Source organism: Chelon labrosus (genome assembly GCF_963514085.1).
Source record: "Chelon labrosus genome assembly, chromosome: 15".
Taxonomy (NCBI): domain Eukaryota; kingdom Metazoa; phylum Chordata; class Actinopteri; order Mugiliformes; family Mugilidae; genus Chelon; species Chelon labrosus.
The window spans coordinates 19,004,894-19,022,132 of NC_140348.1; the positions used below are offsets into that span (position 1 = coordinate 19,004,894).

A 17,239-nucleotide genomic window follows, 5' to 3' on the forward strand; every position below is an offset into this window, starting at 1 on the left:
GTTGCAAGTATCTTTGATTTCTCATTCTTAAGATTTACCCACGTGATGTTCAGTCATGTGATGGAAGACTTTAGTTCCTTCTTTCATTCCAGTCGTAGATATTGCACATGTGAAAATTCATGAAACATTCCCTGAGGAAACACTGCTAATTAATTAAACTTCCTCTGAACTTCATTGTCTTATTATAATAAGATCGTATTTAACAACCTCACATGGTTTTAACAGATCCAGGTTAACTTACTTTTATTGCCATCTTCCTTGGGGTTGCTGAACTTTATTAGCTGTTTCGGCTTTACCTTACACAGCATAAATGCTTTCACGGTGTGTGTTGTGTAACTCTGCGTTTGCTGGGTCAAGTTTTATCCCAACATAGAGTAATCAGTGCATTTGTGGGCTATTTAAGCTTTATTTCAGTGATTAGAAAACACAACGTATTCTTAATGCCTTTTAATATAACTATAAATTTTATTTTGAGTCAGAAGTCTTATATTGGTACCACTGGATGCCGAGTAGAATTAGTGTAAAACACAGAGTAACTAATTCACTCCAGATATCGCTACTTAAAATCTCACAGATTACTATGCATAGCACTCAGATAGATGGATAGTTTATTAATCTCAAAGTGGGAGATTTCACTGTTGCAGCAGCAATGTACAAGCACTCAGCATACCATGCATAAATAATCCACTTTTCCTCCAGATGTAGACTCAGACAGACTTTAGTCATCACGGTCACGGTACCTTAGTTGCACATAAAAAACACTCTTGAGAACCGCAAGTAAAAAGAAAGATAGAATAAGATGAAATAAAGATAAAATATAAGTAAAAATCTAGGAAAATAAAATAGTATAAGCAAGTTACAAAATTAGCATAAGAACAAATGTACAAGAAATGGAGACGGAAGTAAATATATATATATAGGAATGATAATAAGGTGCAATAGTGTGTATTAACATTAATAACATGGAGTTATCTGTTACAGAAAGGTGAGTTGTTGTTCAGCTATCACTATTATATATCACTACGTAAAAACGCAGATTACTTTGCATGGTAGATAGATAGATAGATAGATATTTTATTGATCTCATGGAATATTTGGTTTCCAGTAGTATCAGTACACAGGGGAATCACAAGTGAATACAAAGGTAAAAAAAAAAGGTATAGCGAGTATAGAAATGTATTAAAAATATATAAAAGAAACAAATATCTGAATATTTACAATATATGAGAACATTTGTTTTGTTTTTCAAAGTTTAAGCAACTATTTATTTGTAGAGTTTATTCCACCACCACACTGTATATACAGAATGTCTTTATATTTCTAGTTTTTTCTCTCTATTTTTTCAGAGTATTGTTATTTTTTGTATATATTTTTCAAAATGTTGTATTTGGGTTTTTTTGGTAACTTTTTCCCTGTCGAAGCTGTCACTGTTTTTCTGTATATATATATTTTTTTTTTTGCTAAATTCCATCCTACTGTGACAAGGAAATTTCCCATACGTGGGATTAATAAACATGTCTTAACATATGAAATATACAATCATATCACATGTATAAACATTATATTATGCTATAAAAATATAGGTCAAATAGGATATATAAGGGTAAATATAGAATATTCTGAATTAAAATAGGTTTCCAAGTGTCTTGATCTTTTGTTGACTCCTTCGTTCTGTGACCGCTGCTGAGCCACAGTCACATGTCTGGTGGAGGAGTCACCTGACAGTGAGCCATCATCATAAAGGCATCAACACGCCTCCCGTCCTGCATTGCAGTGCTCTCTCTGTTCTCCGCTCAGCTCGCTTCATCCGCCGATACACACACACACAAACAGACCAGCCGGAAAACAGCGGAGTCATGCTGCTCCTAACTCTACTTTTCGTGTCTACAGGTAACGTCGGCTCTCTAAAATAAACAAATAAATAAAATAAAATGTGCCTTTTACATTATAGGTGTGTATAAGTTATCATTCTTCGGTTGTGTAACGAAGTGCGTTTCAACATAAGCGGAAGCGTTTCAAGTAGCGCTAGCTTTGGTAAACAAAGTCGACTTTTAACCGTGGACGCCGGCTTATACCTCCCGTTGTTTCATAAAAATAAATCGCTCGGTCGTAGTGTTTCGTTTAATTCAGAATTAAACAAAGATAAATCTGTAAATAATTCGATATAAAACGAATAATTACCGTGTGGCTTTGTGGTTTAGAGGCGTTGTTATTGGCCCGCTGGCCTTAGTAACGGCTCGGCTAAAGCTAGCGGATGCTAAATATATATTTTTACAACAACGTTAGCTCTAGATAAACGCTTGTCTTTGTAATTGGCTCTGAACGTCACCAAGAAGCTATTAAAGTTAAAACTCAAATGGCGAGCTAGCTGCCAGTAGCTCATTTACATATCTGTTTCGGTTAGACATGATTATACATGTAAGGTAACTGCTGGAGGGTGACATTTTACTTTAGTTTTTATAGGGAAGTTTTAAATATGATCCGCTTTCATTTCAGCTTTTCAGTTAACAGTTTCAGTTTTTGCCTCGATTTTTATGACTTATATGTCTTCGTGCTTACTGACTGTTATCTCTAATGGCTATATGACCCTGTTTTAGGTTTATGTTCAAACCAAACTGGGTCAGTGAAAATGAACTAGTTATCTCTTGCTGTGGAGCAATGCACGACTTACAAAACCACTTGGGCTATTTATACTGTTACATATTGTTGGCTTGGTCTTGTGATATTTGGAATATGGATCAGAGATGAATGGCGTTTGTTTACTTCTTATCAGGGAGTGAAACTGCGCTATCTGTCAGCCCATTAGAAATGCACCGTTTCTGTTTTTTGTGTATTTGGTGCTTATCTTCAGTTAGACTTCTGGCTAAAGTGAGGTAATGCTTTCTTTGCACTTCCACATTTTTTGCATGCATTTGTTGAAGGCATTCCTTAGTCACAAGTTCAGTCATATTGTTCGACATGTGCCTTGTACTTTCAAGTAATGTGGCGCTTACTCAATGCAAAAAATTGCACATCGAAGGTCATTTCCTGATGCTGGACATTTACTGAATGTCATCTGAATCCATTTGTGCTTTCCTTTGTCATGTGACGATGTTGATCACTCACTTTATGATGAGTTTTCTCTTTTTCAAGTACAGTCACCGAAAGTGAGTCAGTGGAGACATGTAGAGTTACAGCTATTTTTGCAGAGTTCAAGGAAAACAAGTTTGTCTGATCTTTTTTTTTTTTTTTTTCTGTCGATGGAAACTTTACAACAGGTTCATGCTGCTGTGTGTTGCCTTGTTACCCGTAAACGCTTTACTGCAGTCTTTAAAACCGTGTGCAGAGATGTCAGTCCTCACTGGAACAGCCCGTCTTCGTGAGAACAGCCTGTTATTTTGTCAGACTGCTCATGTGACTCATGTGGGAGAGGGTGGGAGCGCGCTGCGGAGGGTGGTTGAAGGTTTCCTGGCTGTTATCACCAAAGTCCATTCACAGCCCCTCTGGTGACGCTTGCATCCTGAGCCGTTAATATCCTGAACAACTTGTTTGTGCTTTTATCACCTATAAGACGATATGTTAATTGAAGCGGTCATTCAGTCGTATGACAAAGCGTATATTATTTTATATATTTTTTTCATATATGTGAAGAAATCTGTAGCAATCGCTTAATTATACACTAACGGAGAAAACCGAAAGCAGTTGCTGCAGACTGCTGGGTGCTTTCCCACACCTCTTTGTTTTTCACTTCACTGAATAAGAAGAACTGTGATCTTTTCTGTGCACTGACCTAAAAGAAAATATATTTATTTTAACCACTAATACTCACTTCTGCAATTGTGATTCCTATGTAAGTAACAGCTTCCCCTTTTAGACTCATGTTTAGAGGCATGGGTGAATGCTTCTTTGTAATTTAAGCTGATAAGATTTTTTTTTTTTTTATCCTTAATAGCAGTTACAGTCAGGCCGCAACTGCTTTTCTGGCACGTTTGTGAAGGATGAAGGGTTCGTGTAGGCAACAACTTTATTAGACTGACCCAAAGCTGGCACAGGAGATGACTCTGGGTGACTGATGAGTCAATGTCACTGCTGAAACATCAAAATGAACCTCTATAAGATATTAAAGGCTTTCATCAAACTCTGCTGACAGGCTTTAGATTGACGTTCTGTCTTCCTTAGCAACAGGGTGGTTCGAAAATTAAACCTGCCAATCGCCATCACAGCTGAAAGTAACTTGTCAACAACTTCCTCCCTTGTTGTTTTGAGGAAGCCAGTCTTTAATTTCCCCTTTTTTATGGGTAGAATGGCCAGACACATTGGAATAAACATAAACTCCACTTTACATTTGCTAAACTAGCCTTTCAAGAAATTCAAGATAACAGAATGTTTGGGAATTACGTACCTGGTTTTCCCCTAAGGGGAGAAATGGAACAAATGCAGAAGTAGTCTGAATTTCCAATTTCTGCGTGTGCCTTACTGTAGACTTAAACAGTAATCATTTATGAAATCTGACCTTTTTTTTTTGTCTTCTTCTCAGCTGTTGCGACCCCTCTGCTGGGCACTGAGCAGTGTGCTCGTGGCCCCACCTATTGGTGTCAGAATGTAAAGACGGCGTCTCTGTGCGGGGCTGTGAGTCACTGCCAGCAGACTGTGTGGAACAAGCCACAGATGGTGAGATTTTTCTTTTATTAATTGCCATTCAAGAAAAGCATGCTTTTTTTTTTTTTATTTGTATCCTGTAACGCTTACATGTACGTCATTTACATTTTGTCTGGCCTCAGAAAACGGTGCCATGTGACCTGTGCAAAGAAGTGCTGATGGTGGTGGAGGGAATCCTCAAGGAAAATGCAACTGAGGTGAGATGAAAAGAAAATATCTTTGATAACCACACGACTTGCGTTCGACCTTACCAAGACTGAGATCGACGTATTTGTGTTAATACAGGCTGAGGTTCTTGGGTATCTGGAGAAGGCCTGCCAGCTCCTCCCTGAACAAGGCTTGAGCGCACAGTGCAAGGAGATTGTGGACGACTACTTTCCCGTCATCATTGGAATCATCACTGGAGAGCTGGTGAGCACCTTTTAACTTGTTTAAATATAGATGGAAACACTGGTGATTGTTCACAGTTATCCACAATAACGTCAGGGCCACCACAAGTCTGAGTAAAGCATGATGTAGTTTGTCTGTCAGTTTATCGTTCTCCTTCATCTGAGAAATGTTAAGTAAACGGCCAATCTTCCACTTGGCGTGAAAAACAGGGAAAAACAGAAGTGGCTGTGTGAGCAAAGTGCGCTCGGCTCAAATAGGGCTATTGATGGGGAAGTGAGTTTTAAATCTAAATGGGAACAGAGTAGGCATTGTGTAATGCCGGACCTCATGACTAGGAGCCTTTGGTTTAGTTGTCCCTGTCTGAGCGTTCACCTGCTGCAGCAACTGTAAAAACAAATGACCCTTCTTGATAAACTCCATACAAACATTATTTTACATGCAAATTGCTCTGTGCCAATCATTGTTACCAGTGGTAACGGAAAATGCATTTTGATGCGACGGGTCCCAGCATACAGCCAAACAGATTTTTTTTTTTTGTCATTTTAACAATTGGCCCTTTCCATCATTCTGTAAACAACTGTGATCTGATTTAATGCTCAGCATGGCATGAGTCTGTGAACAGCAGGGCACAGCGAAAGGAGCTGCTTACCTCACATAGAAGTTGCAGCCTGTGAAGTTATTTATGTCTGATTACACCCTCTATACAGAAGGCTTTCCTCGTCTAAATGGGGCAGTTGAATAGAGGGAGTGAAAAAAGCATACTTTATCGAAGTAACTTAAATTTTTCTTTTTTTTCTAGGACGATCCTGCTGTGGTGTGCGGCGCTATGGGTCTCTGCAAGTCTCAGCAGGCAGCCCTGGCTGAGGTTCATGCCAAGGAGCAGCTCAAGTCAAATGAAATCCCTCAGGTTGACCTCTCCCAGCAAGTGGCTCCCTTCCTCCTGAATATTCCTGAGCTCCTTTATCCTCAGCAGCCCCCCAAGCAGGAGGCCCCCAAACAGGAGGCTCCAAAGCAGGTACACTGTTCATTCCCGCATGAACGGCGTCATGTTCTCCATCTGCATTGTCTACGTTTGGCTCTGAATCTTACCCATCTCCTCTGTAGGAAAGTGATACAGTGTGCCAGGACTGCATCAAGTTCCTGACCGACGCTCAAGCCGAAGCCAAGGCCAACACCTCATTCATCGACTCTCTTATTGCAAACATTGAGAACCAGTGCGACCTGCTGGGCCCAGGCTTGTCTGCAATGGTGAGTGTCCTGCATGAATTAAATGCAGGTTTTCCGGACTATACTGTGTACTAACTGTATTTAATTTCATTGCAGTGCAAGCAGTATGTTGGCCAGTACGGTACCGTCGTTATTCAGCAGCTCATGTCCATGGTGAGTCTTCTGACACCCCCCACATTATGTGCTTTACCTGATTCAAAGAAGAAAAGCCCTTTGTTTGCATATTTGAATAGCCATTATGATCTAGTACTCGATGCCTGTCATCAAGACTAATGTCTCTGTGGTAATGTGTACATTTCGGTGGTGCTGCGCCCATGTTCAGTCCTACAGCACCACCTGGCCTGCTGACTTCAGTTAACTCAAAGCTTTAAATTGCTTACTTCCTTTTTTTTTTTCTTTTAATTTCTTCTTCTTCTTCTTCTGACATTTTCTCGCCTGTGTTCCTTCTTTACGTTTCTCCTCTCCATCCATGTCATTCTGCTCTGTTTTCTCCTGCTCTGGGTTTTGTATGCTGCTCCCCAGGAACAGGTAGGTCACTCTGTGTTCAGCCTGTAGCTTTTTAACCCTTAGCTCTTGCTTCTTGTGCTGTCCACTCCTAGCACTACACGCTCCATAGAGACGCATGTGAACGGTGATATAATTGTGAGAGAGACTACTTCACTTCCACACGCTTGTTTGGCTAATGACCTAACATTTAGAGGAAGTATTTCACCGAAACACTTAAAGGCTACATTAAGACTTTCTACTGGTGCTTCACATCAAATGAGCATGCTGTCTTTCATAGTATGCTCTGACTTGACGATGTGTGCTTCAACCTTGTAACTAAATTTACACAAACAAGTAAACTAAAGGTACGGACACACCAAGCCGGCATCAAAGTACAACAAAGGACATGCGGATCACGTCGTCTGGGTTTGGGCCAAAAAGTTGCACTTGAACACACCTCAGAGACTTTAGCCAAGGGCCAGCTAGCACATAGGTTTAGGTCTGTGTAAAAGTAAATAGCAGCTCATTCCATTCATTCCTTTCCTGAATCATGTTTATTTATTCATTCATGACGATCATGTCATTGTATGTGTGTAGTATAATACTCAGATTAGATGTAATACAAATTTTTTTGTTTACCTTTGTGACTTCCATTTCTCCTTTTCGTGTAATGGTGATCTTTTACTGATTCGTTCTGCCGCCTTCAGACTATCAGAATTAGAATGAGCATGAAAGCCCACCGACAGGGGTCCTAGTAGTCCCAGACGCTAGACACCGGGAAAATGGCCAACCGTCCGCTTGGTGTGTCACGGCCTTAAGAGACGCACCGTTTTATTTGTTTTTTATTTTTTGTTTGATGACACTGAAGTGAATGTGGGTGACCTTGTTGGATGACAGAGTCAGCACTGCACACATAAACATTTTGCCAGCGTGGGTGTGTGTTTGGTAATGGTAACAGAAAGCTGCATTAGTATGTATTTATTTATTTTCTAGAAGTATATGCATATTGCATGGGTGGTAACAGCAAATATAATGCTAACAGCATGCAATGTGGATACGTTTGGTTTGGTTGTTTTTTTTTTTGTTTTTTTTTTAACCCCCTCAGGACTTTGTATCCTAAAGTAATTATCTGCTTCTATCCTCAGCAACCCAAGGATATCTGCGCCCACGCTGGCTTCTGTCCTGCTTTGGAGTCCGTTCCTATGATGAAGCTCCTGGCTGCCAAGAGTGTGCCTGCTGCCAAGCTTTTCCCTGCCACCAGTGTGGTCTCTGAGAAGTCTGCTACTGTAAGTCACATTTGACCGATTTTTAATTCAGATTCTTATGAGTATTTGTTATAACTAGACATGAATGTGTTACGAAGCGGAGTACAGACTCATGAGACATCACCTTTTTGTGTTCTAGCCCATGGTGCGTGTCCGTGATTCCCCAACATGTGCCATCTGCGAGTATGTGATGAAACAGCTGGAGAGTATGCTGCAGGACCATGCAACAGAGGTGGGTGCTGTGCCTCTAGATCCATCCAGTAGGAGCATAAAAATAAGCTTCAGATTGCTTCAGATGTACTGACCTGTCTGTTTTGTGTCAGACGGAGATTATTCAAGCTGTGGAGAAGGTTTGCACGCTTCTGCCCTCCTCTCTGAGTGCCCAGTGTAAGGACCTGGTTGAGACGTACGGCCAGGCCATCATCGACCTGCTGGTGCAGGAGGCTGACCCCAAGACTGTCTGCACAGTGCTGGCACTTTGCAATCAGGCCAGTCGTGCATATGTTGGTAAGTTGACACTCTCGAAGTCAGGGTTTGGGTTTGGAAAGCGTTAGGAATTTAAACTATTCTGTACCGATAATTCCTCACAGCTCCACTCGACCAGACTCGCTTTAACGTTGGCGGCTACTGTGAGGTGTGCAAGATGGCCGTTAATTACATTGATGGCATTTTGGAGCAAAACGCTACAGAGGCTGAGATTGAGGAGGCTGTGAGGAAAGTATGCAGCTTCCTGCCTCCCTCTTTCCAGACCGAGGTGAGTAGTTCAGTAGTTTATTATATTGTGTAACTTCTACCTTCCTTAATGTGGCAGCCTCACAATACCATCTGTCTGTGTCTACAGTGCGACCAGATGGTTCAACAGTATGAGCCAGTCCTGATCCAACTTCTTCTCCAGATGCTCGACCCAGACTTTGTGTGCATGGTAAAGGACATTTATTACGAAATCAATAGCGAATGGGATAATTGACTTGCTCTGCAGACCTGCAGCATACAGTTTAGTATCTGAGATGTGTTTGTGTGTGTGTACGTAACAGAAAATGGGAGCCTGCCCGTCAGCTCTGCACAGACTTCTGGGAACAGAGCAATGCAGCTGGGGACCTGCATTCTGGTGCAAGAACATGCAGACAGCAACTCAGTGCAATGTGAGTATTGAAGTCTTACATGTCTTAATGTATTCCACCCACTGACAGATTGGTTGTAATGATGTTGCTGATCTGTGTGTGTATATTAACATCAAGCTGTGTCTGTTCAGTGTTATCATTAACTCTTTGCTTTGAAGACACCTGTCTAACATTTGTTTCTGTCTTCCAGGCTGTGGCTCACTGCAAACGCCATGTTTGGGTATAGAGGAAGACTACCATCAACTGACCTGTAGGGAATTAAAAATACTGTAGTGCTGCTTCCCACTTTTAATTTTTGTCCTGTTTTTTTTTTTTTTGTTCTTTCTTTTTTTTAAATAGAATTAAACAACTGCAGTTTATGTTTAAATTAACTTTTTGAATGATGTCATGGTGGAAAGGGACTGGATGTTTTGTATTTTCTTTGGGTGGGTTGGGTCTGTGTGTTGGGCAGAGGAGGAGGAGTGATTAAATAACAGCCTGCAACTCAGCCACTTATTCTTCAGAGAGCAGAAGTCGCAAAGCTTTGAGCTGCATTTACCTATGCTGCTTGCTATGTGTGGTGAAAGAATACAGATTACATTTTCACATTTTGGATAAAGTTGACAGAGCATGACGGCTGCTGTTTTGGTGCACCCCTACGGCCAGATTGGCTTCCTTGTCCCTGGAGGAGCTGAACTAAAATACAGGTGACAATGCAGTGTATTAATGACTGGCATCACTTTTAGCCGTATGTCTGATCCTTGAACAAGTTTATATTCTGTACACAGAAGATGTTGGTGTTCTTGTTTTTATGAGCTTATGAGGAGGTAGTAAGTCCTGATCGTACCTTAAGTTGTTTGCACACTTCCTACTGTTTGTAAATCAATGTGACTAATGCACAGAAAATATCTCCAATTGAAATATCTGCTTTAAACCTGTGGCCAACTGTCATTTGATCTATAAAACTTTTTAACAATTAAAAGTGATCCCAATCCACTTGGTCTGTTGTTTTTCATTGCCGTTTGGCGTCTTAAACAACACTGAACATTTACGTTATTTTTGTCTATGTACTGCACATTACAACATGCACCGAGTCTCAAGATTAATTTCTCCGTCCAGGCATTTGGTTTAATCAATGTAACAAGATTAAAGAAAAATACAAATGTTTGCACTATAGACCACAACGAGGACATTTTCAAGTTTGTATCAAGTTTTTGTGAAACTGAATATGAAATGTTTACAGCTAGCAGAAACAAGAGCACATGTTCAACATCAGCTCAGTTTTTCAACCTGTATCTTACACCGTGATGCTTCTTTATCATCTACACGTTAAATGAATATTTAACACTCTCTGCAAAACGTACCTGAAATTGTCACTGACAAATTTGTGCACATGTCCGTATGGACTGCACTGATTACAAAAGTAGCTTAATGTAATGTAAACATTAAATCGAGGTATAAAGGAGTTGAGGCTCGTTGGCACTTTCACTTAAAGCAGAAATTTGGCTTTACTGGTGTTTTTAAGTTCTGGTGCTCATCAGACTCTAGTGTTTCGCTCCACTATACCTCAACACATTAGGTTTTCTTTCTTTTTATAAAAAAAAAATCAAATACAGTGCACAATAAGCACAGAGAATGCAGATCCAGTAGCTAGTCCCAGTGTGAGAAAGAAAGACATGACCACACCTGTAGCCTCTGCCAGCTCCCGAGGTACCACCTTAGGGCCATAGATCATCGGCAATGTGCCCAGGTAGCCATTAGAGAGACCGAGCAGGCAGTTGAAGACCACAGGGTACACATCATGGTTGAACAGTACTGTATGGATGTGGTCCCTTGGCTGGTAATTGCAGAACATGAGTAGTGGCACCATGACAGTGCGACACAGCACCAGTGCAGGCAGGACTCGACTGGTGGGACCGGGGACCTGCAGCCAGGCTGTGGCCTGCCTGCCGCAGAAGTCTGCTACGTTGTACAGGAGGAAACTGGTAAAGGGTACGAAGTAAGTGTTTGTCCAGGGGCTGCCACTGTCCTTGTCCACAGACTGGATCCCTGAGGATAAAGCAGGGAACAACATGATGGAGACAAAGAAGACGTAGAAGACACTCAGGCCAAGCACCCATATCTTCTTTAGGATAGGCCGCAGGGGTGGAACTGCGTGTGAAGCACCACCATCCTCATTCAGCTCCTCTGGACTGGTGCATGTTGCTGCCAGCATGTAGTGTCTAGGGAGAAGAGAACTTGTGTTATTGTATAAGCAGATTGCACTACTTTTAAAAAGTACAGCTGTGCCCTCAAAGACAGCATTCATGACAACGCATGTAACTCTGGCACCACCTAGTGACAGTACGTTGAATGACACTCTATTGCACATCTATCTATAACCCACAGTATCCAGAGTCATATGAAATGCAGTGGTATGTAATAGGAGGTTTTATAACCACTTGCTACTGACCTTGAGTACGCCAGTCTGGGTAACAGCAAATACGTTGCGATGCAGAGCAGGATGAAGACATCAGCTGTTAGGAAATAGGCCAGAGCGCTATCTGTTGCATCCTCAGCCGCAGCAAGGTCCACTATTGACGCTACTGCACTCAGGGTGCCTCCCATAGCCTGGCCTGAGACAAAAAAATAAATACACAAAATAAGGGACCTCAATTTTAGTAATCACAATCACCACACTGACACATTAAATATACCTTTAAAAAAAATGAGGGAGAGAGGGACAACATTTAGCAAGAGACTTGACTCAGTAAGTTAATCTTATTTTTATCTCCTTATTCCTTCATTCTGTGGACATTGGACAAGAGGAATAATTCTAACCAGCTAAACTGTTGTGTATTCACAACATTTCCGCTGTGCATTATATCTGTTCTGTTTTCACACACCATCATAATACTAGTGCAGACTGTGACAACACAAAGACGCACAATAAAAAAAAAAGTTGCATTCATGTATTTTTGGACATAGACACCGTTTTTGTTATTTCAGATGTCTATGAAAACAAATAATGTTCTATAATATACATATGCGTATATACAGTAGGTGTCAAGGTTTTCATATTAATGGTGGTCTCATTCCAGGGACTCAAATGCATTTGTTAAATTTTCATATTTAATACTGTGTCCAGAATCCTTTGCAGGCAATGATGGCCTGAAGTCAGGAACCCATGGACATCACCAAAGAATAGGTCTCACCCTTTCTGATGCTTTGCCAGGGATTCATTGCATTTGGCTTAAGTTGTTATTTTTGACAGGGAGCTCCACTGGGTTGAGATCAGGTGACTGACTTGGCCATTGAAGAATTAGCCCTTCTGTATCTATAAAAATGTCCGGGCTGCCTTCACAGTGTGTTTTGGGTCATTGTCCATCTGTGTTGTGAAGCATCTTTTACTTGCTTAATTGATGAACAAATAATCAACAAATTAAAGTCTGCACTTTAGGCTCATATTTGTTATGTACACCGATCAGGCATAACATTATGACCTTCCTAATATTGTGTAGGTCTCCCTTGTGCCTCCAAAACAGTTGTGACTCATCAGAGAATGGACATGGGCCTTCTGAGGGTGTCCTGTGGTGTCTGGCTACAGGATAGTGTTAGTGGGGGCCTTTGGGTCCTATGGTTTGAAGGGAGGGGCCTCTGTTTATCATCCCACAGATACCTGATCACTTTGAGATCTAGTGAATTTGGAGGCCAGGTCAACACCTTGTGCTGTTCTTCATGTTTTTTTTAGTTGTTCCTAAAGCTTTTTTTTGTGTGTGTGTCTGTGTCAGGCTGCATTCTGCTGGGGATGGCTGCTGCCAACAAAGAGTGTCATTGCTATGGGGTGGGGGTGTCTGGTCTGGTCTAGGTGGATGCTACATGTCTAAGTAACATAATGTTATGCCTGATGAGTGAAACTGTAAATTTAATGTGTTTTGGTAAAAAAAAATAAAACAAACAAAATCTGGCAACATGCAAATAAACTCGACCTGATATGAGAGCCTGGGAGACCCTCATGGGAAAATGGCCACTTATTCCAAACACGCTTCCAGAGAAGAGGTTGGAGGCCCCGCTGACGACTGCCACGCTGATCAGTGTGCCGGTAAAGAACTCCGTCCTGTGCTCCGACACGTCCACCTTCACCAGCACCGTGGTCACCACAAACACCAACAGAATCACAAGAAGGGACGACAGGATCCGCGTGTTTGAAGACAACCTGTGAACACCACATACACACATGAGAAGCACCGAGTTTAGGCTGGAGTTTATCAAAGACCCATTGATCAACACGAAGCATGGAACACATGTTGTGCTGCAGGAACCAGCCAGAAATAGTTTGGCTACCGTCCGTGCACAACACACAAATGTCAGACAGTGAGCTTTTACTTATCCACATTAATAATAAACTGAGCTGAATAAAGTACAGAGAGTGTGTAAAGAGACATACAGCAATTAGATTACTGCAACTTAGTCCTCTAAGGTCCCTACACAGGACAAATGCATCCTTGTACCAGCATAACATTTAGAGAGTGTGTGCGTGCACTGGGAATCAACCTGTTAACAAGGACATAGTTGAGAATCAGACACAGGACAGAGGGCACCGTGGAGGCGATGGCCAGATAACTTTCAAAGTAGTCCTGTGAACAAATAAAGAAAACATTTCTGTTAAAGGATCCGCATCAAGCAGCCACAGATGACTCAGTAAGACAATAAGAGGAAGTGAGAGGGGAGGAGAGTTTAGAAAATCAATGAAACTATTTCCTTCTTTTTGTTTCCTCTGATTATTTGCTCAAATAAGAAGGTATTCATCAAAGAAAAGTAGAAATACACAAACAGAGTTCATGCACTGTTTCACAGATTTAGCAGCCTTCTGCTATTCTGACAAATAATTGGCTATTTTGACTAGACTCTTGTTGACAGGCAGCTGTTGCTGGTTGGTTAGCCATCACAGCATGCTACATGCTACAGTGAATTTGCTGATAAGTCAGCATAGGCTGATGTGAATACAGAAAGAACACCCAATCATTACTTACAAGCCTAAAAAGAATCAATGAACCGTTCTCTGTCTCCTTTTCAATTTAACAAGCATTTCTAACTGCATTACTGTGCTGCAGCAGATCCCTGCGACATGAGAAGGGGCAATCAGTCATACCATTCATCATGGGATTGTCACAGATCCATGTCAGAAGCACAAATGTGCATCTTATTGTGCACACACACAGTATATAACACACACAAGTTCTCTCACTCACGCTGAGGTCTGATCGTTGCTCTCCACCACTGCCGTGCTGAGTGCTGTTGCTAAGTTTATAGAGCCAGTAGTGTTTGGCTGTAATGAAGAAGTTCCAGGGCAGAAGGGACCCGATGCCCATCAGAAAAAAGATGATGTAAACCAAACAGTATGAGTCGTCGGGACTGTAGCGCACGGCCAACGGCGCCGGGGAATGTTTGGGCATAAGAGACGCAGAGGGACCACAGTCCTCGCTCTCCTCATCATCATCATCAGATACGTCACGGTCGCCAAATGCAGCTGGATGATAAGCCGAGTTGAGACTGGGCTGCACCGGCTCTGCGCTGTCCATTTTCACTCCGGATCCAGGGTACCCGCGACGTTAAGACTGAGAGGAAGAGGGGAGGCAGTAAAGAACGCTGAAGCAGGAAGAGTAAAACAGAAAGCTGTGAAGGAGAAGAAGAGACACATGAGAAAAAAACATCACAGCCACAAACAGTAATGATATTACTGTTTGAAATTCAGATGAGACTTACTTTTACTTGTGCATGTCCACAAAGGAAAAAAACTGTGACTGTTGGGAAGCCATAGTCTGGAGGTGTATCCGCACTGAAGCTGGTGGAGATCAGTGACTCCGATGCTGCAGTGAAACAAGACTCATTTAAAGCAGCCGCTTAATAGGTCGCACTTAATGTCCAAAGAAACATCTCAAGAGAGACCCAATACACATGGTCTGTCAGCTCTTTATGATTTAGATGTGGAATGTCACAGGAACATATCGTCCTCATTCCTACTGCTGCACCAGCAACATGAACGAGGACCCTTGCATTATATTATTTGGTAGCAGAGTGTGGAAGTGAACCCACTTACTGTCTGGAGTCAACAAGCAACTCATTGCATTTGCCACACCTTTTTTTTTTAGGACACCTAATTCAAGACAGCAATTTAAAGAAATCACTAGAAATTTTAAAATCACATTTTCCATGTTTAGTGTGTGTTTTTTCCCCCCTTTCCCCATAACCGCATGATCAGCCTTAACTGGTGAATTACGTGTGCAGGAGCAGTCATGAGATAGGCACGAATGCATGAATGTCACTGAGAGGAACAAAACAAAAAAGGCTTTCAGGAGGAATACTTCCTTAAATCTTCGCTGTTTTAAGGGGACTAAAAGAAGGCTGACACACACAGCACACGGCTGACTTCGCACCCTAAAGCACTATGTGCACCACTAATGGGGAACTAGAATTCACATGACGCTTACCCAGGGAAAAACAAAAAACAAAAAAAACAAATTTAAATACCTCAAACCTCAGCAGCAGTTCGTGGCGTTACAAGTTCGGTTTTTTTCCACTGCTTACACAATTCATTGCACAATTATGCTGCTTCATCAGTCGTGGTCTTCATGTTTTTAATCTAATTTACGTGTATCTAGAGTGTACACCGCTGTAAACAGGTATTAATCAACAAACATTAGAGGCTAGCTGGTAGCCGGGCGTTGAATAAATACCTGCAAACGTAGCTAACCCACTCGAGCCGTGCGTAATGTTTAAAAATTTAAATAAACCATAAACTTACCTCACACCTGAAGACTTTCTCGCCGCGCTTTGTGTTGTCTAAAGAAGTAGTCCACCGACACTGAAGCCCATTTCATAGGAGCAAACTTCTTTTTCTGGTCAGCTGATCACTACTTCACCAGCGGTGACAACAATGAGACTTCCGGGTGTAATCCTTCAGATTTAAAGCGGCTTTTGTACAAATCTAAAATAATCTGAATCTAAACTTACATTTTCTTGTAAAATTGCGATATAAATTGCATTTTAATAACCCATGAATGTCCTTAATAGACTGGATGTATTTCGGAAATCAAATACAACCACACAAGTAGGAAAGTTTCTGTAATCCACGCTTTTATTCTGACACTTTTACGCACATACCGGAAGTCCCGCAGTTCCATGCGAACTATGAAAAAGTTGCTTCAAAATAAAAATAATCGCAGAATTTATCTATATTTCTCATGAATGTGACGCCAAACATGTTTGAGTGTTCAATGTACTAATAAATGTTAACCAATATAAGTGTCAAAACGTATTTATGAACAAACATTTAACGGTGAATGCTTGAATTTCAATTACTAATATAAAGGCTATGATGACATTAATATTGAATTTTCAGGTCATACCATTTAAAGAAGCTCTGTGTTTAAAGTTTACTGTTCAAGGCAAATGTCAAATGTATTAATAAGAATAAGAATAATAAAAACCTTTACTTGTCCCGCAATGGGGAAATTGCAGTTTGCAACAGCATACACAGAGGGCAGAACAAATATCAAGACTAAAAAGAGTAGCTTATAAAAGATAAATAATGAAACAGAATAGGATAAAAAAAAATGCACAAATTGAATTCACCTTGGTATAATAATATTGCACCTATTGAGAATGTCCGTTGTGGAGTCTAACAGGAGCAGAAAGGAAAGACCTTCTGTATCTTTCCTTCACACAGCGAGGGTGAAGCAGTCTGTCACTGAAGCTGCTCCTCAGTTCTGTCAGGTCACCATGCAGGGGGTGGGACTCATTGTCCAGCACGGATGACACTTTAGCCAGGACTCTCCTGTCACCCACCTCCCTCACTGAGTCCATAGGGCAGCCCAGGACATGAGCTGGACTTCTTGATGATCTTATCCACCTTCTTCTTCCTCTCTCTCTGTGATGCCACTATTCCAGCAGACCACTCCGTACAGAATGACTGATGCCACTACAGAGTCATAGAAGGTCTTCAGGAGTGCCCCCTTTACTCCAAAAGACCTCAGTCGCCTCAGAAGGTAGTGCCTGCTCTGTCCCTTCTTGTAGAGTGTGTCAGACCCAATTAAATTTCTTATTATCGAATAATTAACCTTAAATGGTTCTTGTTTATTTAAAATGCTGCCA

At 41.3% G+C, this 17,239-nt stretch overlaps 2 protein-coding genes across 2 annotated transcripts; one reads left to right on the forward strand and one right to left on the reverse strand.

The window, feature by feature from the left end:
• Positions 1 to 1,735: 1,735 nt before the first annotated feature.
• On the forward strand, positions 1,736 to 10,102 carry psap (prosaposin). Its single transcript, XM_084562063.1, has 14 exons — positions 1,736 to 1,890; positions 4,517 to 4,650; positions 4,761 to 4,835; positions 4,924 to 5,049; positions 5,828 to 6,043; positions 6,133 to 6,276; positions 6,352 to 6,408; positions 7,887 to 8,027; positions 8,146 to 8,238; positions 8,330 to 8,513; positions 8,597 to 8,760; positions 8,848 to 8,928; positions 9,041 to 9,148; positions 9,318 to 10,102. The coding sequence occupies exons 1-14, from the start codon at positions 1,857 to 1,859 to the stop codon at positions 9,351 to 9,353; spliced, it is 1,593 nt and encodes a 530-aa protein (XP_084418189.1). The 5' UTR covers positions 1,736 to 1,856; the 3' UTR covers positions 9,354 to 10,102.
• slc29a3 (solute carrier family 29 member 3) lies at positions 10,042 to 16,003 on the reverse strand. The gene is made up of 7 exons (XM_084562064.1): positions 15,891 to 16,003; positions 14,852 to 14,955; positions 14,338 to 14,761; positions 13,640 to 13,722; positions 13,075 to 13,301; positions 11,559 to 11,721; positions 10,042 to 11,328 (listed from the first exon to the last, which is right to left on the reverse strand). Exons 3-7 carry the CDS (start codon positions 14,665 to 14,667, stop codon positions 10,713 to 10,715), a joined length of 1,419 nt encoding a protein of 472 aa, XP_084418190.1. The 5' UTR covers positions 14,668 to 14,761; positions 14,852 to 14,955; positions 15,891 to 16,003; the 3' UTR covers positions 10,042 to 10,712.
• Positions 16,004 to 17,239: the final 1,236 nt, after the last annotated feature.